The sequence below is a fragment of the Oryzias melastigma genome, linkage group LG10 (genome assembly GCF_002922805.2).
Source record: "Oryzias melastigma strain HK-1 linkage group LG10, ASM292280v2, whole genome shotgun sequence".
Taxonomy (NCBI): Eukaryota; Metazoa; Chordata; class Actinopteri; order Beloniformes; family Adrianichthyidae; genus Oryzias; species Oryzias melastigma.
In genome coordinates, this window is record NC_050521.1 from 17,035,644 (window position 1) to 17,060,108 (window position 24,465).

Genomic DNA, 24,465 nt, shown 5'->3' on the forward strand with positions numbered 1-24,465 from the left:
CAGCACCTGTCACTTCATTCAAGAAAAGCGTTATTACCCATTCCATCGTTGGCTTTATTTGAAATATATTGAATTATTTATCATCATATAATTATCATATTTTGGAGAATGTTTGTATTTTTACCACACAATACTTTGGAAAAAGATCAAGACACTTTTTATCAAAAACTTTATTAACACAGAAATAGAAAATTTGCTGCATGCTTAGAGATGTAGACGTGTTGAGGAGTGCATTAGATTTCCTACATTGACAAATCTTAATTTAATTATTAATAGGTTACTGAAAAGATTTGAAGATTTCCCACACACGTCTTTCCACCACAAATGTTTCCTCATCACTTAACAGATCCTTTGGGATATCCCCCTTTATTTTCAAATTCTATTAATGTTTACAGTGAATCAAGGACAGTAGAGGTATTTATAAGTAACCCATGAAAAAAGAAGGAAAGACTAGAACTTTTGAAATGACATGTTTGACCTCCAAGTTAAAATCTCACACCAGCATCAAACAAAGACACTTGTTGTTCACTTTATCGTAGATCCAATAAGGTACTGGAAACATTCCTCAGAGATTTTGGTCCATACTGACATGACAGCATCACTCAGTTGCTGCAGATTTGTCAGGTGAACATCCATGATGCCAATTTCCTGTTCCACCACATCTCAAAGCTGCTCTTTTGGGTTGAGATCTGGTGAATGTGGAGGTCATTAGAGTCCAGTGAACTCATTATGTTCAAGAAACCAGAAACCTGGGAAGTTTGTCAGTCACCACAGTCGGCGGCAGCACCTTGGAGACTAAAGTCCAGAAGTGTTTACACTACTGCTCCCACAAGACCAATGTTTATGCAACACAAAGACAGACATTAACCTGAGGGATGTCTACTTCCTCAACCTGGTTTCTGGTCATCTCTGAAATGACATATCTGACGACAGGAAGGAATTTTAGAAAAATATCCTTAATCTTTATTCTTATCAGCAAATAATCAGTAAACGGTTGTGTTTGCTGGCAGAACTGGCCCACAGATAAGATGTTGTTTCAAGTGATGATCTTGTAAGGTTCTTTTTTGTTCCTTCTGGTAACACTTTTAAAAAGATGACGTCTTTTTAAAGTGAGTCACATCTGTTTAATTCTACATTAGTAACCATCTTTCCTGCCACCTCATGACCAGTATCTGAACGTCATCTGGGCAGTGCTCCACGTAATGAACAAGTTTCTTTGACATGGTTTATTTTTGTTTTCTTTTCTATTTTATTCATGCTGTTTGGACAAATACACTAAAGAAACTCACAGATGTGATTGAACATATATAGAGTTTTCTTCATTTTCAGGAAAAGACAAACTCAACATGAAAAAGTTCTAATAAATTCAACAGGACAAAGTTTGTAGTTTGAAAACCTTTCACTTCTCATCTGAGTGGCTTCTTAAGTTCTGTCCAGCTGGTGTTGAGGTAGAGATTAGAGCCAAAATGTCTTCAAATCAGAAATTTTATCCAGTGTATTTTTTATTTGTTTTTCATTTTATCATGACCTGGATGACTGATTCTCCTCCACGCCACAACGTGAGACAGATCCCCCTCCCGGCCAAGGGATAGTCAGCTCTAAGTCCCTAACTCTTCCCTTAAAAAAATCCACTTTAGACACCACTAAAGCTTTAAGTGCCCCTAGAATTGGAGGGGTAAGGGAGGAATTTGGATGAAATTAACATCTGATGCAATGTCGGAATTGCATATTCTACTATTATAACCTAATTGGTGTATGCTTGCATGGTGCTTTTCCACCTTCCTTGAAGGCCCAACAGTTCTATTCACCCATCGATGGTGGCTCTGCTGCCAAACCTTGGGGCTGACTTCCACCAGAGTCAATTTGGGGTTCAGTGTCTTGTTCAAGTGCACTACGACAGATGGGTGGGCAAGTTGAGAATTAAACCTGCAATCTTCAAATCAGAAGTCGACTGCCCTGCCGCTGCACCATTGCCACCATCACATTTTTTTTTGTGCAAAAAACTCAATCGAGTCCAAATAAATTTGATCTTTTAAGAATGTATTTGTTGCCTTCAAATAACCTTACCAAAATCCATGTTTAGCTTTCAGACACTAAAGCAGAATTATTAGGTCTAAATTTCTTGTGAACTTCTTTTAATTTCTTTATTTGTTTTTTTATGTCAAAGAAAGATCTGTTTTTTTTGTTTGTTTGTTCGTTTTTTTCACTATCTATGATTTCTGACCAATGTTTGGTTGAAAGAAAAGGCTCAATCTGATTATTTCTGGTTCTGATTAGTCCTGGTTCCTTTTTTGAGATTTATTTATTGGTGTTACTTCATACTTTTTTTTGTTTTCATGCTTGTTTTAATTGTTTTGTTCTGCAAAAAAACTAAGTAGGGTGACAGTTTGATGATCATCTTCTTACAGCTTTCTTTGGGACTGACAACATGTAGAAAAACAAAGAAGAAAAGAATACACTTAACTAAGTTTAAGCAAAAGAGTGCAATCAAAGACTGCAGAAATACTGGGAACCAGATCGTTTTGACAAAACGTTGTATATATAGTCACTTTTTTTGTCCTTTTCTTTTGTAACTGAAAAGAACAATTTTTGTTATTTATTTCTTATTTAAGCTGACAATACGGTTGGTGTCTGTGATGTCAGGAAATCCCTGTTAAGGGTTATTGGACCAGCAAGACCCTTTTATGACTCCTGTACACTATGCTTCAGAGCATCAAGAAAACTGAGACGTAAAGATAGATTGCATTTGTTTAAGCCTTCAAAGCCTGAAAGTTGTCAATCTGCAGGAAAATAGTGAGAAATATGTCTGCTGAGGAAACGTTGAACATAGAAACTGTTTGAACCAATGATGTTTGAGTTGTGATGGGGGAAATGTAGAAAAAAAAGTCAGAGCTCAACAAAAATTGATGTTGCTCGAACTTTTTCAAATTTGTCAGATTTTGACAAATATTTCATATTTTTCTTTAATTTAACAATATTATTGACAATGTGAGGAACGAGTTATATTAAAAAAAACTCATTATAACATATGTCAACACAATAATCTGCAGGTTCTAAACAAAAATTAATAACTGTGGTCATATATTAAAGCAAAAAAGGGAATACAAATATTTCAAAAAATACAAACATTTAAAACGTTTTTATATACATAATATTCAGGCAGTAACAATCAGATGAAATAAAAGCAATACAAGTTAAAATGATATTTAGTATAAAAGGCTCCTTCTTAATGTGCGCATTTTATTCATATAGAAACCGTTTAAGCTCCTTCATGTGATACCATTTATTTTATTTTATTAGCAGCATATTTAAGTAGAAACAGATAAAGATTCATATGCGTGGAGTGATCTTTCTTCAGAAGATGTGGTGGAAGTTGTTGAGCTTCCAGTTCCTCTTCCAGACTCTGTTGTGACATCGTCTTCTTGACTCGGCCCAATATCTGTTCCTGGTATATCTGTATCATACTCGAAAGTGGGATTCGCTTGTCCTCGTCTGTGGCGATTCTGTACCTCTTCAAAAATCTGAAGAACCTTTAAAAAAAAGCATAATTTAGAGAGTAAATTGAATTTAATGTTGTTTTCACAGGAAAAATAAAGGCTGCTTTACCTTAGATTTAGGAATTAGTCCTACTCTAAAGAAACCGATGTGTCCGGTTTCAATCTTGGTGCAGTCAACGACGGTAGATGCAATGTTCTCGGGGGACGGTCCATCACACAGTACCCCGTCCACCTACAAACAACAACGTAGACAAACCGTCAACAAAAACATAAACAAAAACCCTATTGGTTCCTGTTTGTCTTTACCTTGTCTCCCAGTTTGGCATAAACTTGGTTATGATGAGTTGTATCTGCCTCGCCTGTTGGATTGGCTGAAGTCACAGCAATTGGCCCCACCTGAAGAAGATCGCACCCTGACTCATCTGGTGATGGCTAATATTGCAATGCATCATGGTTAACATTTATGTACATTTGTTGTTTGTATTTACCAAATTTATGAGGTGTGTGGCCACCGAACAGTCTGGGTTTCTGATGGCGATGCTTTGTGGGGTTCCGATGTGTTTGGCAGCATCTTCCAAACCAAGCATGCCCAACCAGGGGCCTGAAAAGGACATTGAGAAGTTTATATAAGTCAAGAAAAAGCAGTATTTTTGTCTTTAAATATGTACCTCTAGGAATGACCATGCTAATGGAGGACGGCCATGCGGCCTCCATGAAGTCCAGCAGCAGAGGGCTCAGCAGGTGTCTTACAGGCTCCAGCTGCTTGATGGAAGAGATCCACATGGACATGGGTCGGTCCTCAGCCTGCTTTTTCACCCTGGAGGCAAACAGGAAAATGAGTAAAAATGACAGGATACGCTTATCTTAGTAGACATTTATAGACTAAAGATTTACTGGTATGCTTTGACCACAGCGTCCGGCCTGTTGCAGGCTGCTACCAGCACATAGACGGTGTCCGTTGGCATCCCACATATGCCACCATTTTTCATGATTTCTGTAAGAAGCAAAAGAGAAAATATAAGTTCTACTATCAATTAGCAACATATATTTTTTGGACAATGTGCACAAAAAATCCTTCATCTCTGACCTGCTATCTGTTGGACAGATGTGGCTTTCCGGGCTGGAAGATGTGGACAGACATCTGCCCCTCCTCCTACCCCACCCAGTTTGACTAAAGCTCTACCTAAAGGGATTTGAGGAGACTGGAAGGTACTGTTGAAAATGTGCGCCAAGAAGCAGTAAAAACTGACGAGGCCAAAAATAATCGTGACTCCGATGTCGTAGCCATAAGGCAGCGCATTGACCGCATCCAGGAGGAAGCTGATGAGTATCAGCTCGAAGGTGAGCGCGTAAATGAACCAGGTGACATTTAGAAACAGAGCAGCGACTGTGACTAAGCCGTTAAACAACATGAAGCTGATGATCCCCACGGCCACGTCGAAGCCTCTAGTTTCACCGTATAAACCTCCGTAGCGCGTCAAGCCCCACACCGTCCACATCATCCCGTAGAGAATGAAAACGGTGCTCTCGAAGGTTTTACCTCGAGCGAATGCTACCGAACCACACAAGAGCTGCAGCGCCCCACCCGCCATCACCACCCAGGGCAGAATCAACACAGACAGAGGGTCTCTGTTCCCAATGGTGGCCGTCATGGCAAAAGCAGCCAAAACGCTACAGGCGTGACCCAACACCTCTGCATCGGCATACTTAGAGTAACCCAGATAAGGTGTGTGCACCTCTTTGTCCTGAGCTCGGAGGGTAAGGCTTTGAATCTTGTTTACTAAAACCTTGAAAACATTTTTCCCTGTGGGAATTGTGGAACTGGAGACCATGTTGAATGTGGTGATTAAAAGCATGCAAGCCGAAGCTACAAATATGGCCCCCTGTACTCCTTGAGTGCCTCCTTGGAAGAAACCTTGAGGCTGAGCGGCAATGGCAATGCAATAGGCTACAAAAAATAACTGGTAGAGCCCTTCTAGTATGTTCTTCTGACAACTGAAGAGCGCCAGGATGAAAAAAAGAATGGAAAAGACAACTGGGAAAGGAACGGGAGAGAAAGGCAGAATGAAGTAGAACGACAGGAGAGCGCTGTAGCCCTCCGCAAATTTCAGGAGCGCCGTGAATCCATAAAAAGTGGCGGCTAGTGTATCCATAGCTCGGTAAAAGAGGATGCACATCCCAAACTGGAAGACTCCAGCTGTCCACAGCCAGGGAACGTGGCCCACAAAGAGAGAGGGAACCACACCTAACAGGGGACAGACTAACACAGCAGCGGACAACAAGTTCATCACTAGACCGACACTCACTGCAACGGTGCACCCCTGTGTCTGCTCGGTTTTGAGTCCAGCTTTTTGCTTCAGGTCTGCTTTTGGAACTTCGATTTTACCTCGAGTGACCCTCGACAGCAGATGCCCCAAACCATAAAAGGCACACACTAAACACACAAAGAGATGGCAGGCGCCAGTTGCAGATTGACCAAAGTGTGTAGCTGTCAAACCAGCGATTTGATGTGCACACGCCAAAGAAAGGCCAATTCCTATCAGGAATAAAACTACTTTTTTCACAAAAAGAGCAACACTGCTAATAATAAAAAGTGCTAACGTAAACGCTGCCAGGCCGGGGACTAGAGAGGATCTGAGATCTGTAGGATCTAGCACACCCTGCCCCACCAGGATGTACACCAGACCTGAGCCAGACCACAGAGCGGACACGGTGAGGCACAGAGTGGAAAACAGCTGGGCGTGAGACAGACTGTGCAGGACACCTGGACGAGACGACAGGTTCAGGACAGAATTAGAATCCTCATACAACCATAAGCAACACTAAATGCTAAATACTAACCTGCGTACGCTATGAGAGCTGCAATGATGAGGAGCAGGATCCCCAAAGCTGTGAGGGGAATGAAGTCTCCTCCAGGATCACTGGCATAGTTGTTCACCAAAAGCAAAAGAGAGCCTGCAAACGCAAACCCAGAGCAAGATCCGCTTGTTAATACTTCAGTTTTGAATTGTTGCTTAAAACCTTACAAAAAAAAAAAACATAATAAAAAAAGCATAATTTTCTTTAACTTAATAAGCAAAGAAAGACATGAAAATACTTGAGCAATAATGATTTTTTTGTCAACATTTGAGTTTATAGAGACTCACTCTTCACAAATATTTTAACTAAAATTATCAGTTAATTGTTTTAAGAATATATATTTTACTATTGTCAGTTTACATAAATCTTTAGGAAAATAAAAAATAAAATATATAAACGGAATATTTCTCTTGCTAGTAAAAGCAACTAAACAAAATTTTACTACTAATAAAGTGAAGAGTAGAAAAGTTTGTTTTAATTCAGATTTTATATTTTTCCCATTCAAAGACAACATAGAATACACACAATTTAATTGATAATAGGTTTTAATAAAATAAATAACTTTTCCAGAAACAGTGCATCAGGGAATTAAAAGCAAATTTTAATAAGACATTTAGTAATTACAAATAAATAGTTCATTAGTAATACATAATGATTAATTGAGGCTCACCGCTAAAGATGCCCAGAATCCCGCTGGACACGTGCACAGACCCGCGCTCTGCCATGGCAGTGAGCTCAACTCCGCGTCAGGAGGTGAACTGCGCTTTTATACGCGGCCGCGTGTGACGTCAGCACGCAAGAGAAACAGGGACCGGCTGGTGGGAAATTACAGCCACGCTGGTCATCTGTCTGCAGCCGCCACACAATGGTAACCCTATCTGTTAGGGAGCAGTTGGAGTCATCAGATTTAAGGAAATGATACCTTAAAAATTTACAAACTTATATTTAATGTATTTACTTGTTGTAATATAATAATTAGGGTATAATAATAAAAATAATTCCTGCTGTTACTAGGTAAACTTTTTTCTTTCCTTTTCTCCCATATGAAAAAAGAAAAAGAATATTGGTATTACAGCTAAATGTTACCTTTAAATTTACTATAAACTAATTTTATGGCACACCTATATTTGTTTGATTATCTGGATTATATTTTTTCAACATTTAAAGATATGTTTAAAAAAGGCAATGTTATAAGTTAATTTTCAACAAAAAGAATAACATTTCAAACATTTTTAGAAATCTAAACATAACATTTTATTTTAAAAAAGTTGTCAATTATTTTGCATAGCAGGACATTGTACAGGGGGATCATTCAGAGAAAAGAAGTTGAATTAGGCTTTAAGACATTAAAATAAATAAAGTTTCTCCCATTTCCGCAAAGAATTATTCACAACTTGAAGCTTTTCTCAATCGACCTGGTAAAGAATGATTCAGCTCCTGGCAGCAGTCCAGTCCATGATGTCATGGTCTGGGTGGAGACAGCTTCACTATATAAGCACACAGTCTGATTCCACAGACCCAGAGGAGCTCAGCTGTTTCACTCTGCAGACCTGTTGGAGGTGAGAGATCTCTTTGTTTGTTTCTAAGTTTATATACTTTTTCCTTGGGGAGAAACGGGTTAAACCTGCCCCCGATTGGCATCCACAGTGCTGTACTTATTTTTCTGGCTGTCACAAAGGAGTCATTGTCTCTCCTTTGGCTCTATCTCCTTTAGTGTCAACAGTGTTACTAGGCAGCAGCACCTCTGAGACTCATTTCTCACCTTGCTTCTTTAATATTTGATGTGAGCACAAACGGCTCCCCACACCTGTTGATCTGAAGCTTAGATTATTCTGGGAGGACTTTGTTTCCCTTTTTTCTTCATATGATTTGTTTTTTGTTTCATAGGAATCATGGCAAAGCGTGTTGCTGTAATTTTGTCTGGCTGTGGCGTCTACGACGGCACGGAGGTGCACGAGGCCTCAGCTGTCCTCGTCCACCTGAGTCGAGCCGGAGCAAAAGTAAGAAAAATTAAATGTGACTCGCCTGCTTGACAACATTCTCAGATGAACTGAAAATGTTTGCCTGCGTATATTCTCAGGTGAAGATGTTCGCTCCGAATGCAGATCAGATGCACGTCGTAAACCACTGCGAGGGGAAGCCCACAGAAGAGAAAAGAAACATCCTGCAGGAAAGCGCCCGCATTGCCAGGGGCGACATAACCGACCTGGCCAAGTTGGATGTCTCTGAGTTTGATGCTTGCATCATCCCAGGTGAGGCTGGCTCCTCCACAAAAGCAACATGCAACACTTGAGCTTTTCAACCAATCTTTATGTATGTGCTCCATCAGGGGGATTTGGAGTGGCCAAGAACCTGAGTGACTGGGCAGTGAAGAACAAGGACTGCACAGTCCAGCCACAGGTAGAGAAGGTCATCACAGCTTTCCATAAAGCTAAAAAGCCTCTGGCTCTGTGCTGCATCTCCCCCGTCCTGGCTGCAAAGATCATCCCCGGCTGTGAGCTCACTGTAGGCCAGGATAAAGAGTGTGAAAAGTATGTGCAAACCTACAGTCACACACTCCAAATGCAAACAAAAAACAGCTTTATCTAATTATTTCCCGTCCTCAGATGGCCGTACGCAGGGACAGCAGGTGTCATGAAGGAGCTGGGCTGCAAACACGTGAACAAAGACGTGGAAGAAGCTCATGTAGATGTCAAGAATAAGCTGGTCACCACTTCTGCCTTCATGTGCAACGCTCCCATACACAAAGTGTTCGATGGAGTCGGTGTGATGGTGAAAGAAACTCTGAAGCTGGCTTAGCACCACTTTTTGATGTTATGTTTTATGGATTTGCTGACAAATGCTTGACTTATGTTTCTGAGTGAATCTGAACCAGATGTCATACTTTTTAACACTTTCAATAAAATCTTGTTTTGTTTGGAAACACAGCGTTGCAATTCTTTTTCTTTTATATACTTCAAATATTTTAGGATAAAGTCTTCATTGAGCCCTGGTGACTTGTCCAGGGTGTACTCTGAATTTGTCTAATAGTAGGTTAGGCTCCAGCATCCCTATGAGCCCATTAGGGGATAAAACGGGTTTGGAAAATTAAAGAATGGCTGAAATTCTGCATTGATGCAACGAAGAAAAAGTTGATCAAACTATATGTTTTAACAGTAATAAATAAATGATCATTTAATTTAAAATATATAACTAAAAATGTAAGTTATATAGTGAAAAAGTGAGATCCATTCATCCATTTTCTTATTCTGCTGTATCACTTGGAACATTTTTTAAGATATTTTGACTTTTTCACTATAAGTTCAGTCAAGGATTTATGACTTTTGAGTAAGCCACAAAATCAAATCAACCTTTATTTATAAAGTACTTTTCATTCCCAGAGGCAGCTCAAAGATCCCTCAAAGATCAGATTTAATTTAAATTTAGCACCACCTTTCTGACATCATAGGCATTGCAGAAAATGTGGTCATATTAGAGACATTGATCCCAAAACATCCGTAAATTAAAAATAAAAAAGGGTAAAAAGAAGAAAACAAACAGCAACAAAACAGATTCATATTAAGAAAGAGACGAAATCCAGAAATCTTGGGAAACTGAATTTATTTAGTGTAAAAGATTTGACCAAACATAATAACACAAGAGTGTGTCATGGCAAATAATACAGGAAAAAAATGAAAACCGTGATTAAAAAGTTATTATTGAATGTGTTAAAGTTGAAAAGACCTACTTTAACAGTTTTGTCAACTCTCATGAAGAGTAATATGCTTGAAGAAATAGTTTTAATTTAATTTTAAAACCCTAAATCCTAAAATACTATCATATTTGCTGCAGTTTGCCTATTTTTATTTTGTAAAACAGTTTCAGTCCACATTGTAACATAATAGAAAAACAATTTTTTTTTGTTTTTATATTTTCCAATTTATTGAGTTTCACACATAACGAACAAGAGCAGATTTTTTTGTAACTTCTTAAATCTCCAAACACTCATAACATTTTTAATTTAAATAGAGATAAATATGTATTAAAATCAGCTAGCTCTCTTATGTTTATATTATTTCATGAACATTGAAAACACTTGGTTTGGTTCATCCTCAGATCCTAAGCACTTTTGTTGGAGAAATGATGGAACTGGTCGATCCCACAAGCCAGCATGGTTGCGTTAAATTTCCGTGGGCGATCCGAATCCTAAAATGAACAAACAGACAAAATGAGTTTGAATATTTAGTGCACTGTTTTGAAGTTAGAGTCAGATATGTCTTGGGCTCACCTGTATGGGGTATGCACAGGTGGGAACGTATCGGATCACGAAGCCACAGCGCCTCCTCTGAGACATGTTGGAATCACTTGCATGGACAAGAAGTCCATCATGAATCTGTTGAAGTGGGGTTGTTTAGTTTGAATCATTTCCACTTGTTTTGTAGACTTAATCATGGTGGAATGAACTCACAGACATCTGTCCTGCTTTTAGGGGGCAGAACACAGCTTCCTCCACCTGCACCAGCTCTTCAGGGATCTCCTGGTTGACTGAAAGCATATTTCCTGGACGTACGGCTTGACGATGCTGCAACATACCGGCGCAGTGGCTGCCTGCAGGGCATTGGGTTGAGAATATGAGACAGATGCTTAACTAAAAATGTGGCTTTCAGTGGAAAAACAAGAACAAAAACTACCTGGAATAACTTGTAGGGCACCGTTTTCTTTAAGAGAGTCGTCAAGAGCGAGCCAAACGGAGAGAACAGGTCCACCATCAATACCCCAATACCTGAAAACACAACCCTGAGAGTTAGAAACAACAACAAACAATGAAAATAAACAATAAAAGTGAGATAAACCTCATATCCTGGTGCCATGCCACATAAGGAAGTGTTTCTTCTTCGTCATTCTCGCCAGGTTTGCTTTGATTTCCTTCATGGATGGTCTCTGCCTTCACCGCCGGGTATTTACAGATGAAACGTGAGTCCAGCAGGATAACGTCAGCACCCAGGACGGCTTGGACCACTCTCAGAATCTGGGGGTGTTTGGTCAGGTTCATCACCCACGGATACTGAAGATGAACATTGTGGAGGCTGTACTGAGTGTACTCTGTCCCTAAACGAAAGAAGTTTGAGAACCAGCGAGATGAGCCAGATGTCATAAATAAGATGCACAAAATTATCTTGATATATCCTCAAACTCTTACTCACCAAATTTCTCCTCCAGTTTGGAAAAGGCTTGTCTGGCCTCCCTGAGCTCCGTCTCACTCAGCACAGGGATTGCAGAGAGGTAGCCCTGCTCCTCATAGCACGTCTTCATTTCAGCTGCAGATGTAGTCATCTTTGCTTCTGCCTGATCCGCTCGCTTCCAAGATTTCTTCAGTCAAAAGCGACCTGTTGGTGGTTGGAGTTTAAGACAGAGAGCACAGTTCATTATAATTTAAGGCATAAACAGCTCATTAAACTGTTTTCCAAGTGGTAGAAAAAAAAACAAAGTTTCTCCTCCCCACCTATCCTAGAGAGGGAAGCTCTGTTACAGATTGGGAATATTGCTGAGTTTGTACTTTGAGACCATTAAGTTTGAGAGTAATTTTACCTAAATTTCTCCTCCAACCAAAACAAACCCAACAAATAACAGCATGTATTATTAAAACTAAAAAGTTTCATTTTCTCCACATAAGCTAAAACTGTACATTTTCAGTAGATGAACACTAAATGTTAAAAGTCAATCTTCCCTCTGCAGATGATTTGTTTTTGTCTCTATACCTGTTTGTTGTTGAGTATCCCGCTCCTTTCAATAAGGCTGGATCGTAGCCTAGTGTTGTGAAGCGGAGATTATATACTCCACACTATGGAAACTCCTACTCCGATGTCAGCAACTTAAATTGTCAGATGCTCACGTGTGAGGACAAAGAGTTTACAGGAAAGTCCGTAACTTTCAAACATTGCTCATTCAGGTGTGTCAGGCTGTTAGTAACCTGAGACCCATTCTTATTCTCAAATAGAAGTGACGCGTGACACCTCTATGGAAAAAAATATTTCCTGGACGTCGTTAAAAAAACCCCACAATCAATATCATTAACTTGATTCATTTCAGGTCATTTATTTACATCATTCACCAATAAAACTGACGATTTTTGGTATTTTAACATGTTCTTGTAGGATTTTTCTTAAGGTAGAGGACATTTATAAAGAAAATTCCTCTTAAAAAAAGCATTTCTGAGTATGCCTTTATTCAAATGGCAGTAATTCAAGACAAAAAAGAAATGTGGAAAATCTTGAAGTTGTGATGGTCCTCCATTTTTATGCATCCACTTGCAGAAAAATAGATCCATTAACCGGACAGCTGGATAGATCTAATACTGCTTTAAAGATGTTCGTGTTAGCTCATTTATAGTGATGGAAATAACAAGCCAAACCAAATATTGTTTGCCTCAATTGAATCTGTTTATTAACATATTTTGCTCCATAAATTACAAAATATTTGTTCAAAACTTTCACACACATCAGTTCTTTTAGTTGTAATTTGATGTTTTATTCCAACTTTCTAAAAGTGAACTGGTAAAATGTTTACAAAAATATAAACAAGAAGAGACACTATTTTAGCTGAACTTGTAAACTTCATAAATTGAATCACTGTCAGCTATATAAATAAGTACAATAGATTATTTGCCCTAAGGTGGGAAAATCTTTAAATCAGAACACAGAGAAAAAGGCTTCGCTCTTCCTCAAGGTAACCTCTACATGTTTGTGTCACAATTATCAATAAATCATTGACTCAAGTTTGCCCTTCATTAGCAGGAACTTTTTAAATCTTCCCACAACCCCTCAGAGGGGAAGTTTTCAGGTGGAGAACATCTGATGCTTGTTCAGGTGTGGAGCAGGAAGTCACTGCAAAGAAATTCTCCGTCTGCTGATGTAATGAAACAAGGGGGGTAATGCGTCGTAAAGTCATCAGGAAGACTTCAACATAGATCGGAAACTAGATAATGAAATGACATCATGTGATCATGAACAGAGAAGTATCAAACCAATACAGACGAATCAGACACATTTGAAATATAAAATATAGCACCTATATTAAAAAGAAGTCTATTTACTGACACATCCAATCAGTGTCAGTTTATTAAAACAAACCTGGTGCTTAATCAATGTATTAATTAAGCACCAAGTTCTCATTTGTGGCTCACTCCTTGTTTCTGGCGGGATGTTTGGGGCACAGAGGGTGGTGTTGCTTTTTTTTCTCTCCGCTTGGCGTTCTCTTGTCGCCCTCCTGCAGCCGCTCCTGGTTATTGCAGCGGTGGATCAGCACCGCATGCTTGTTGGAGGACGATTTCTGCACCAAGAGCCGCTGCAGCATCTGCTTGTCGGACCGCTCTCTCCGGAAGTCGTCCTCGTAGATCTTTAGCTGAAAAGTAGTAAAATAAAAGTTTTTTTTCTGCCACTTTCAAAGTCAGTTGAAATACTTGGAGGGATTAAGAAAAACAATTATAACTGAACAGCTTTTTGAAGAGTTCTAACTGATCAAAAAATAAATACACATTTGTGTACAGTTTGATTTAATCCCTAAATCCAAAAAAATAAACAGGAAATTTTAACATTTATAAATTTTAATAACATCATAAATTTTTCTTTGCAATTTAGGAGGCCAAAAATGTGACCCAAAAAGCCTTTAATGCCTCCAAAAAATTGTTTATCTATATTCACATTTTACAACATTTTTATGAATTAATCAGAAAAAAAAACACACACAACAATGTTCTCCAAGTTGTGAATGTTATTTAGTTCTTTAAAAAAGTCAAACAGACACCATTTACTGTAAAAATAGTTCTTATATACAGTCAATGACAGACACCTATGTATAGAAACTATGGAGCCCCTGAAGGGACAATAAAATAAAATTAGGAAAATATAGAATGTATATATATATATATATATATATATATATATATATATATATATATATATATATATAAATGTCAGTATTTTTTTTCTGGCTACTTTTTGGTGCTCGCAAAAAATTCTAAAAATTGGAAAAAATGTATTTTTCTAAAAATTGAAACAAAAAAATCATGTTACTAACTGGTGTTTTTTATTAACTTCAATTTTTAGAAAATAAAATCTATTTAGTTACTGTATTTTTTCCCCCTTTTGATATCCCTATAGTGGTTCTGTTCAAACTAAACAAAAAAGACAAACAAGTTGAATAAAACGTATATAAAAGTATGTTACAGGGACAGAAGTTTGAGAATGTTACCTGCTCCTGCAGTAGCGCCACCTGCTGGCGCATCTCCTCCCTCTTCTTCCTCAGTCTGCGGTTTTCCTGCAGGGTGTGTTTGTGGTCGTTGTGCTCAGTCTGAAACTCTGCTTCATAAATCTCAGTCTGTTGACAAAATACATTAACATGGCAGTGAGCCAGCAATGAGGCCTGTTTTTTTTTTTTTTTTTATTTTTTTTTTTGTGCAGGCACATCCTGTGTACAGAATTGCCACATGGGGGCGCACTCTCCCAACTAAAGATCCATCTGTCTGTGCATGAGGCAGACTTTTACCCGGCAACAGGGACCTGGCTTTGGCTTTTGTTTTCTTCACATGGACTAGGAAAGATAAACTTTGAAAAGCTCACCTGACATCTTAGCGCATCCAGCTGTTCTTTTAGGTCTTGCACTTCTTGCTGGGAGTTTCCCAGTTCTTCCAGTGGGACGCTGTCTTGGCTCCTCCCCTGCCACTCTGCTTCAGGGCTGGAGGAAGCTTGAAGAAAGCTGGATGAGGGGTTGCATCTAGAGGCATGGGTGCACGGCAGGTCGGATTCTCCGGGAGGATTACTGCCCGGACAGGAGCCATTCTGCATTCCAGTAACATTAGCCTGCAGTGGGATCATGACATCATCATTCATGAAGGAGATTGTACAGAGTGGAATTAAAAAAACTAACGGACCGCAGTAATGATTACCTGTTTAAGGGGTGTGAAGGTCCTGTCTGGGTGCATCTTGCTCTCTAGTAGTCGTATGTACTCCTGCAGCTCCTGGTTCTTCTTCAGTTCGGTCATCAGTGCATGCTCATAATACTCCTTTGCACTCTGCAGTTCAAAACCAGGCAGATGCAAACCGTTTGTACCTCACGCTTTCACAGAAGGCCTATTCAGGAAATCCTCTTTATCTACACCCACTTGTCATGTCAGTGTGAAAGGTCACTTGTGGTAATGTGGGTGCTTGAAGCACGGTTTACCTGTTGATGCTCAACTTTGAGCAGCAGGCGGCTGTTCAGCTGCTTGATGGCGTTGTTCTCCAACTCCAGAGACTCCAGTCTGTGCTGCAGACCCAGAGTGGCACTGCGGTACACCTGATCCCAGTCCTCATTCAGCTTCATCAGCTGTGACATATAATCGCCATTATCACAAATATCAATTATCAATTATCGCCATTATCAATTTACAGGCTACATTAAATAAAAGACAAAGTCATTTTAACTTAAAAGGACAAGACATTTTCTGAAAGCCAAGAACTTCAACAAAGGTATTGGAAATATTTATTTCAGTGTACAGTCCTAACATATGGAATAAACTTACATATTTTTGCTTTAAAAAGTATTATTAAAACAGATAGGCTAAGCAAATATTATAGATAATATGTAGAAACATTCTATCAGAAAACTTTAAGTAGTTAATGCCACTGAACCTTGTGTAGGTAAATATGTTTTAAATGAGGGTTTGTGTAGATAACTGTTGATGTAAATGTCTTTATGTTTTTATGTGCATTCAAAATGTGGGCTGGGCTTCATATTCATATAAAGATCAGTTTAATTTTCTTTGTTTGGTTTACTTTTGCTGATTTAGTGATAAGGGCAACTAATATGAGTTTTCTACTTTCCGCTCTTTTTCATTTATTACCTGTTGTAATTTCCTTTTGTATTATTTTGATGTTATTTATTGTTATTAAATTATATTAAAACAATTATTTTGAATTTGGAATTTAAATCAATGCAAATATCGTTTAACTGTTTTTCTTTTTAAAGGATACAAAAACTTTTAAGATATTTTGAATGGTTAAATATTGATATTGTTCTTATTATTTTGATTTGTTTAAAGTTGTTAAATATTTTATGTAGGATAGGCTGACATCAACATTTGCTTCTTTCGATATCTTTCTTCAATTCAATTCTGTTATTTAGCCCAATATCATAACACAGTTGCCTCACCAGTAATCACAACTGTAATTGTACACAAATACCTAAAATCAATCATAAAACACCCTTTTTTTCAGGAAGGAAAAACTTCTAAAAAAATGTTTTTGGGGATACTAAACCAGAAAACACTAAGTATAACAGGAATAACAGGAGCAGCATAAGCAGTGATCGAGCATTGTTTATGCTCACCCGGAAATGACATCACAGGAAGTCTTCACTAAAATTATGTAATAGTCAGGATTAAAATGTTAATATTATTTTTTAAATATATATTCAGATACATATGCACTGGTCGATAAAGAGATGAGTTGAAGGGTTTTCTTCACCTCTTTGTTGACCCTGCGGAGCTCCGTGTTCTTGTTGAGCAGCAGCAGTTTCTCCTGGTCGGTGGAGGTAACCGTTAAGCTCTCGGTGATCAGAGTGACCTGCTCCTCTGTGGACAACAGTCTGTCACCGGTGGGGTTCAGCCCGTCTCCCCTCCTGCACACAGACCGACACACCAAGAATGAGGACAACTGTGTGTCATGCATAAAACCCTAATGATGAGCGTTAGAGGAGCATTCCTATTGTCAAGCAAACACACGTCGGAAAGAAAGTCAGGGCACTTTTGAACGCCCACGCGCTCAGAGAGTGCACTTACAGAAAATCGAACAGCAGCCATTATGCACTCCCACGCACACACATGTACGGTGGCTTTATGCTCTCCAGACACTCAGACATACACATGGACACACACTTCAGTGTATTTCTGCTCTCTGGGCTAATCAAAGCCTCTGTTTCCAATAAGATATATTTGCACATTTATGTCTGTGGAAGTAAAAACTGATTTCTACTGAACTGCTGAAATAAAAAAAAAAAAGTTAAAATAACTATTAGGATGGTTAACTATTCAAGCTACTATCATTTTGGCCTGCTCTGCTAGATGCTGTAGTTTAAAAGTAGCTGACGGGGCAACAGTGCAGAAATACACAGAGGGTCATCCATGAGCTCACAACTCTGCTAGAGCTTCTGTAACGCCACTTAGCTCAGCACCACCGAGAGTCACAAGCTGCAAACACTTCTCATCCCCCTTAAGGCTAAACTCCTCCGCAAATATGTGCTTTCATCCACTTATGTACACAGTCCTGCTTTGAAAAACCTGTGCTGTACTATTTCACAGAGCTGCATTGTTAGGTGAAAGCAGCAAAAACAGGAAATGTATATATTACTGCCAAATTAAAAGTTAATTAAAGCAGAATTTACAACTCCTACAATAAGAAGTTCTAATTAATAATGTAAAAAATGGAAATTACATTGTAGAAGAGTGTTTGTATGACATAGATTTGTCTATATGTTCATGTTAAATGGCTTATATCATGCAAAATGAACTTTTTTTTAGATTTTGAGTGTATTATAATGTTCATTCATCACGAGAAATTCTCCCAAAGCGGTATTTTGATCAATTCTCTGAGGATTCCTTATAGACCCGTATCCAGGTCGGATGTTGTTTTCGTGAGCTCTAGGATGACGTCGTGAAATGGGAGAGACATCTCAGAGATCCGGGCGTCTTAGTGGTAGGAAAAGGAAATCGTGAAATTAACTTCTATTCATAATAAAATCGCTCTTTAAGATGGCAAAGGCAATATATTATAATATACATGATTAGAATTTACTAGGAAAGTCTCAGAATAGCATGATAAAGGCATTTTTTCCCCAAATCTATTTTTGTGAATGTTTGTAACTTTTATTCGGGTTTAAATTTTCCCCCCAAAATATTTGTTTTTAATGTTCTGTTGGAATTTTTTGTTTTTTGCAGTTTTCTTCCAATTAATCTTTTAAAATTACTTTTGTAAGCTAAAAAAAACTCAACAAAATATACTTTTAAACATGATGGTCGCACATCTCAGGTCATTGTTATAACAAGTTCTTAATATCTCACCTGGTTAAATAAAGGTTAAATAAAATAAATAAATAAAACAGCTTTTCTAGTTCACTTAAAAACATGGGATAACACTACAAATGTACCGGTACTCACTTGACAGGGATTTGTTAAGGTTTATTCCCCTCTTAAATTGTAACAAACATAAACTAAATGCTACAAAAAAGTTTTCCAGTTTAACAATAAGAAGATCTTTGTTTTACATTTTTTATAATTACATTTGTTGGACATAGGACCGGATTTTGCAGTTATTTCGCCCTGCTAATGCTACTCTTGTTGTTTTTATGATAACTATCCTAAACTTACCCATGAATAACTTCATGTGTAGAATATATGAATCATCTGTGTATTATTTTCAGCAGTAGCCTCCTAAATTAACTAGAATTCACTTGTTTCTGCCTGATTATCACTAAAATGTCTGCATAAGTTCACCTAAAACTCACACTTTCAAACATAACATACATTTAAAAATGTCTAATTCTTTCAACATTAAAATGTCTTAGTGAGATGGCTTTAGAGACACCCGTAACTCCAAGGCTCTCCTGAAAAATTACATCATTTTTTATTCATAATGATGTAACAGAAAGCCTCTAAAACTCACAGAAGGGAACTGAAACACCCCCAAAACATTTTATGTCATGAAGGAAACTCCCTGAAAAACAGTTGCACATTACAATAAGATCTATCTGTGGGTGGAAGAAACTTTCACCGGGTTATCACAAACAGACAAGGATGGAAAACACAAAATTCCTAAGTAATTTTAATTTTTTTACTTTTTCAGAAACAGCTTTTATTTAAAGAAAAGAATAATTGTCATTTTTTTTTTTTTAAATCCCATCACTCCCTGCAAAAAAAATAAAAAAATAAAAATAAAAAACTTCAGTGAAAGCTTTCTGATGTTACAACCGCATGATTCACACTACAGTGTGGGACGAGGGCCAAAGTTTAAATAACACAACAACTGGAAACTATTTTTAGGCCAAGGTGTGACAAAAAGAGGACTAACCAACCCGTCTTCAGTCTCTTGTTAGTGCTGGGCGTTTCAGCTGTCTTATTGGAATCACACCTCGCTGATTCTGTCTTTCCAGTGATGTGACACTTGATGTACCACATGTGACCCAGTTTCACAAAGTTTTCTGCTGAATGACGTGCTTGAAATACACACAAAAAAGAAGCATCTGATCTCTGGAGATTTATTGTCATACTGCCTTGACATAAAAGAAAATAGTTTTCAATCAGTTCAGATGAACGTTTCTTTGTGTAACATAATAAATTATTTTATTCTTTTCAAGAAAATTCCTTAAAAGACAAGGAGTATTTTGGTAGAAATATTGATATGACTCAATAGTTTTTTTTTCTCCATTTTGGCCTTTAAATTAAAATAGCCTTAAAAAAATGAAGTGAAGGCCATGATCTCACAGGGAAACTCCGCCGTCTCTTTTTACTCCTCCATACACTGCAGCACAAACGTAAGCTCTCTGTCGCCTAACTTTAGAGCATTTCTGAATCCATTTAGTGAAAATTACCAACTTAAGTCCTACTTTAATCTCAAATACATTTAGTTTGTATTCAAAGATTAATTCTTAGAAGTGAAATTAAAAATGTTGAAACTGAATTTACTGTAAAGTATATGATTTATGACAGATCTAGTATTAATTATGACACCTTGAATGATGCAGATTTGGTAAACAAAAATACAAACCATAATTCTGGAGTGGACTCGTGTTCCTGCTGGCTCTGAGGAAGGCTGCTCTCACTTTTAGGTGAAGAGTCCGTCTGCGCTCCTGTTGCTGCTGCTGCTGATGAGGATGATAACGATGAAGAGGTCGACAAAGACAGCAGTTCTCCTTCCACGGCGGACATTGTTCTGAAGTTCACCAAACTGGATTTCTTCCACACAGAGTAAGGTTGTGGGGGGCCAGCACTAACGCTGTTGTGAGTGTTGTGAAGCAGAAGAGGAAGCAGCTGAGAACATGAACCACATGACGAGAAAAAAGGAAGTGACACCACGGACAAAGCCGTTCTGTTCAATATGACGAAGGGGCTTGTCCCGCTGTGGTTTGAAAACTCTGTGTTTGACACGTTCCTTCATTTATCTCTTTATTACATCACATTTAAAAAAATGTGGGAAAGTCCACTCAGAGTGGGGGGTTTAGGGGGCTTCACATTCTCTGCTTGTGATGAACAAAGTCTGCCTGAACAACCACTAGACAATAACCCAAATGCTCTAATAGGAACCCTGAATACATACATACTAATTCCTGCTTGATGTTATTTAGTAAGACGTGTAGCAGATAATGATGATGTGAATACAAACATGTATTCATGGCACATAATGACGGGGTCAGGGGGATCCAAAGTATGAGAATGCTTATTACTGAGGGAGGAGAGTGAATTTAATCAGGTTAATTAGTAATTTAGTCTTGATTCAAGGAACAACCAAACAAATTAAATAATCTTTAATTATCTTTATCTCAAAGAGGCTGAAGTTATATCAGCACTAACAAATTCAACTGGTAATTCATGAGATTTAGTATTTTTTAGGGAGGAAATTAAAAAAGAAATCTAAAAAAAAAAAGTCAATCCTGAATTAAAGATGTTTTCTATATAAAATACGACAAAGGTGTGCTGTCTTACTGAGTCTCTGTTTTCTACTGTGTAATTCCCTTAACTAATGACTCAACCCTGATCACTGTAACCGTGTAAATGTGGGCCGATTTACTAGAAAGCGCTGAAGTTTGGTGAATCCCAGGACCCAGAGGGTGTTTTAGTGAAAAGCAAAGCTCACATTTAAGTTCAGAAGTCAAAGAGAGACAGAGCTGTTCACATTAACACTCAAATCGCTCGGGGAGATTTCTGGAGATAGGTTTATGTGTGCAGTATGACAGGAAGGGACAGGCTTTGTTTAGACAGCGGGTTTAGACTGCTTTCTGTAACAGGAACAGGACAAATGGTCTCTGAACCTTTTTGTTTGACTTTCATGCTCTACTCGAGATATGATACAAAGAAAGCAGAAGGGGGACTTCCAACTAAATTTCATGGAAATCTGCGGAGTTTCAATATATTTTCTATTGATGAACAGCAACCCCCGGATATAAGCATGGGCGGGGTTTGGGGGTAAAGGCCACGTTTGTCCCGCAAAAAAACACAGACAAACACAAAAACAACAAATACATAAAAAATAAAATCAAAGACAGATGAACAATAGAGATACAGGCATTTAAAAAAAGATAAATGTTGCCTCAGCAGGGCACAAACCGGTGTTTTGCTTGTGCCTGTCCCTAGCCGGGTAGCCAGCGAGGCCAAGTGGGCCCCATATGGTTTAAAAGTGGGCAGAAAATGTGGGCCCCGATTGGCTTAAGTGCTTGCTACGCTAGCTAGCCACGTAGTGGACAGCGTAGAGTGCTAGCAAGCTCCTCTCCCCAGGGTCTGGCAGCCAGGGCAGCGACCCCGCGAGCTCTGTCAGACAAAGGTGGCGGCGCTCGCTAGCTCTATCCAACCCTGGGCAGTGGAGCTTGCTAGCACTCTACGCTACACACCAGGCGGGTGGATAGCATATCGAGCCCACTGAATGCCCACTTAAACAAATGTGAGCAAACACAGGTGGGGGCCACCACAAACCCAATTGGAGCCCACATTTTCTACCCACTTTTAAACCACATGGGGCCGACTTCGCCTTGTTGGCTGGTAGAATCAAAAGAAGATTCAATATAAAACTTGCAAGACTTATCAAAGAAGATCAAAGGAGAATATAGATCACATGTGTCAAAGTCAAGGCCCAGGGGCCGGATCCGGCCCTCCGAGTAATTATATCCGGCCCTCCAGATCATTTTATTTTACTTTGATTAATGGTCCGATGTTATCTTTTGCTTATTTCTAACTTGTATAATTTTGATAACATTTATTTTCATGGATAGGAAAATACTGAAAGTTATTTAAGGTTTAAGTTTATTTATTTTGGAATAATATTTCTCCATTTTTCTAATTCATTTTATGGTAAAAAAATAGAAAAAAAAAAAGTTATGGTTTTTAAGTTTAAAAAACGCCATTTTAGCTTTTTGAACTATTTTGGCATTTACTAAGATTTATTTTAGGCTATTTTGGAGTTTAGCTAATATTTCAGCTACATGCCAGATGCTTTGGCTAATTAAGGCTGTTTTTTAAGTTTTTAGGTTGTTGTGGAGTTAGGCTAAAATTCACACGCTAGCTTTTTTGGCTAATTTAGGCTTTTTTCAGTTTTTAGGATCTTATGAAGTCTAGCTACTTTTTCAGCTACATGCTAGCCTTTTTTTGGCTTACCTATTTTTTTTATTATTATTATTATTAGTTTTTTTAGGATAATTTGGCATTTTGGCAATTATTTCATATATGGGCTGGCAATCAGCTTCAGCTTTTCAGCTACTAGCTTCAGTGATTTCAGCTATCAACTTCAGCGTTTTTATCAACTTCAGCGTTTTCAGCTATTAGCTTCAGCATTTTTAGCCAACAATTTCAACATCTACAGCGGCCAAATTCAGCTTACAGCATTCACACTAGCATTATCGCATGTAATGCTATATATCTAGTTCATAATTATGTTAAAAAGTTACAGTTTTAAAAATTATGTTTTAGCGTGTTCAATAAATGTTTATCCTGTTTGGCCTAAGGTGTGTTTTGGATTTTGGCCCTCTCTGCGATTGAGTTTAAACCCCGGAGATAGATATGATATGATATGACACCCCAAACTCAGAAAACACAAAACTATGTAAGCAGTGGTTTAAAAATCTTAACTTTTTCTTTATGCTCACTAAGATAGGAATCCCAATTGATATGCTGCACATAAGTCACCCCCATGACAATGCATATCTGTTCCATACAGGAGAGATAAATTACAGCACCCTCAATGTGTCAATCTATGGTGCAGAGCACAGGAAAACTGTGCTGAGCTGTCAGTGGTCCTGTGTGGAAAGCAGAGTACTAAACAAAGTTAATGTCACACACACACACAAAATAAGCTTTTTTCTCTTGATGTGAGAACTATGTTGAAACACAAGTGGAAATTTTATTTATGAGTTTTTGTTTGTGTGTGAAGTATTTTATTTTGCCCAAAACACATCTCTTTGTGCATTTAGGAGTAAACTTAAAAGATAAATAAATTATCTTAATGATAGCAAATCCTGATTAATCATAAGATTTTTTTATTTACTCCACACATTACTCTTCACAGTGAGGGTGTTTTGCATTGCACTAATTAGATCTCGCTCCAGTGGCTAAGCAGTTCACATGTGCAGTCTTCCTGTAATATTTTCTGACTGCAGCACACAATGTGAAGCTTTGAAGATTTAGTTTGCAGAAGAATCGCTGCTTGGAAATTAGGATCAACAGCGGACAGCAATTAGAGAGAAAAAGGAGTTCCTGGCCAGAACCCCTCAGACTTTCTCCGGCGCTTCCTTTCACATGTCTGTAACATCTATCATGAACTGCAGTCACAGAATTGCTGTGCCAAGCAAAGCCTGGAAGGGAGTTTCAATGCAGTGCCTTTATTGACCCAAGCTTCTGTCAAAGCGAAGGACAAATGGGCCGCTGTTCGATGGAAGAATCGATTTTTGGTCTAACATGAGATTGTGGAGAGAAAACTGAGTGTGTCACATGGTGTGAGGCATCTGAATGAGGGAGAGTTCACCTGCTTTAACTATACATGTCTACACTGAACACTTCATTAGCTCAAAGAAGAAAAAAGAACTGTTGGGGATGGAGGGGGAATACATTACAGCTGGTGTTTCTGCAGTTCACAGGAGTCTCCATCTACATAATTCAGAATTAATGAATAAATGTGGGAATGAGGAAATCTACATTTTTGTGCTTTTATTGTTTCCTCATATCAGAATATTCTTGTTAATAGGAACGCTGTGTTGTGCTACTAATGACTCATCAACAGTGGCTGCAGCGTCAACTAATTGTTTACTTTAACAGCTGTTTCTAGACATAGCAACACATTTTTAAACATTGTTTTTTATGTAATTTACAGCAGGAGTCAATCCTCTGCTGTTTTTTTTT

The 24,465-nt window shown here is 38.2% G+C and overlaps 4 protein-coding genes across 5 annotated transcripts; 1 reads left to right on the plus strand and 3 right to left on the minus strand.

Moving 5' to 3' along the window:
- Window positions 1-2,151: 2,151 nt before the first annotated feature.
- si:ch211-153b23.4 (uncharacterized protein LOC335392 homolog) lies at window positions 2,152-7,124 on the minus strand. The gene is made up of 9 exons (XM_024282955.2): window positions 7,027-7,124; window positions 6,339-6,452; window positions 4,585-6,261; window positions 4,392-4,491; window positions 4,166-4,314; window positions 3,986-4,098; window positions 3,804-3,893; window positions 3,607-3,729; window positions 2,152-3,530 (listed from the first exon to the last, which is right to left on the minus strand). The coding sequence occupies exons 1-9, from the start codon at window positions 7,079-7,081 to the stop codon at window positions 3,309-3,311; spliced, it is 2,643 nt and encodes an 880-aa protein (XP_024138723.1). The 5' UTR covers window positions 7,082-7,124; the 3' UTR covers window positions 2,152-3,308.
- A 680-nt stretch (window positions 7,125-7,804) lies between these two features.
- On the plus strand, window positions 7,805-9,279 carry si:ch211-153b23.5 (uncharacterized protein LOC321177 homolog). The gene is made up of 5 exons (XM_024283661.2): window positions 7,805-7,915; window positions 8,244-8,356; window positions 8,437-8,608; window positions 8,686-8,887; window positions 8,963-9,279. The coding sequence occupies exons 2-5, from the start codon at window positions 8,249-8,251 to the stop codon at window positions 9,153-9,155; spliced, it is 675 nt and encodes a 224-aa protein (XP_024139429.1). The 5' UTR covers window positions 7,805-7,915; window positions 8,244-8,248; the 3' UTR covers window positions 9,156-9,279.
- A 660-nt stretch (window positions 9,280-9,939) lies between these two features.
- On the minus strand, window positions 9,940-12,239 carry zgc:174917 (uncharacterized protein LOC565650 homolog). Of its 2 annotated transcripts, XM_024283829.2 has the most exons (7): window positions 12,095-12,239; window positions 11,540-11,722; window positions 11,189-11,444; window positions 11,027-11,118; window positions 10,804-10,943; window positions 10,624-10,728; window positions 9,940-10,541 (listed from the first exon to the last, which is right to left on the minus strand). In XM_024283829.2, exons 2-7 carry the CDS (start codon window positions 11,667-11,669, stop codon window positions 10,455-10,457), a joined length of 810 nt encoding a protein of 269 aa, XP_024139597.1. In that variant the 5' UTR covers window positions 11,670-11,722; window positions 12,095-12,239; the 3' UTR covers window positions 9,940-10,454. The 2 variants fall into 2 exon arrangements, with proteins under 2 accessions (XP_024139597.1, XP_036069699.1); XM_036213806.1 differs by lacking the exon at window positions 12,095-12,239 and having other exon boundaries at window positions 11,540-11,782.
- A 514-nt stretch (window positions 12,240-12,753) lies between these two features.
- On the minus strand, window positions 12,754-20,437 carry si:ch211-153b23.7. The gene is made up of 7 exons (XM_024282948.2): window positions 20,132-20,437; window positions 16,838-16,991; window positions 15,555-15,698; window positions 15,280-15,405; window positions 14,954-15,193; window positions 14,586-14,711; window positions 12,754-13,736 (listed from the first exon to the last, which is right to left on the minus strand). Exons 1-7 carry the CDS (start codon window positions 20,290-20,292, stop codon window positions 13,515-13,517), a joined length of 1,173 nt encoding a protein of 390 aa, XP_024138716.1. The 5' UTR covers window positions 20,293-20,437; the 3' UTR covers window positions 12,754-13,514.
- Window positions 20,438-24,465: the final 4,028 nt, after the last annotated feature.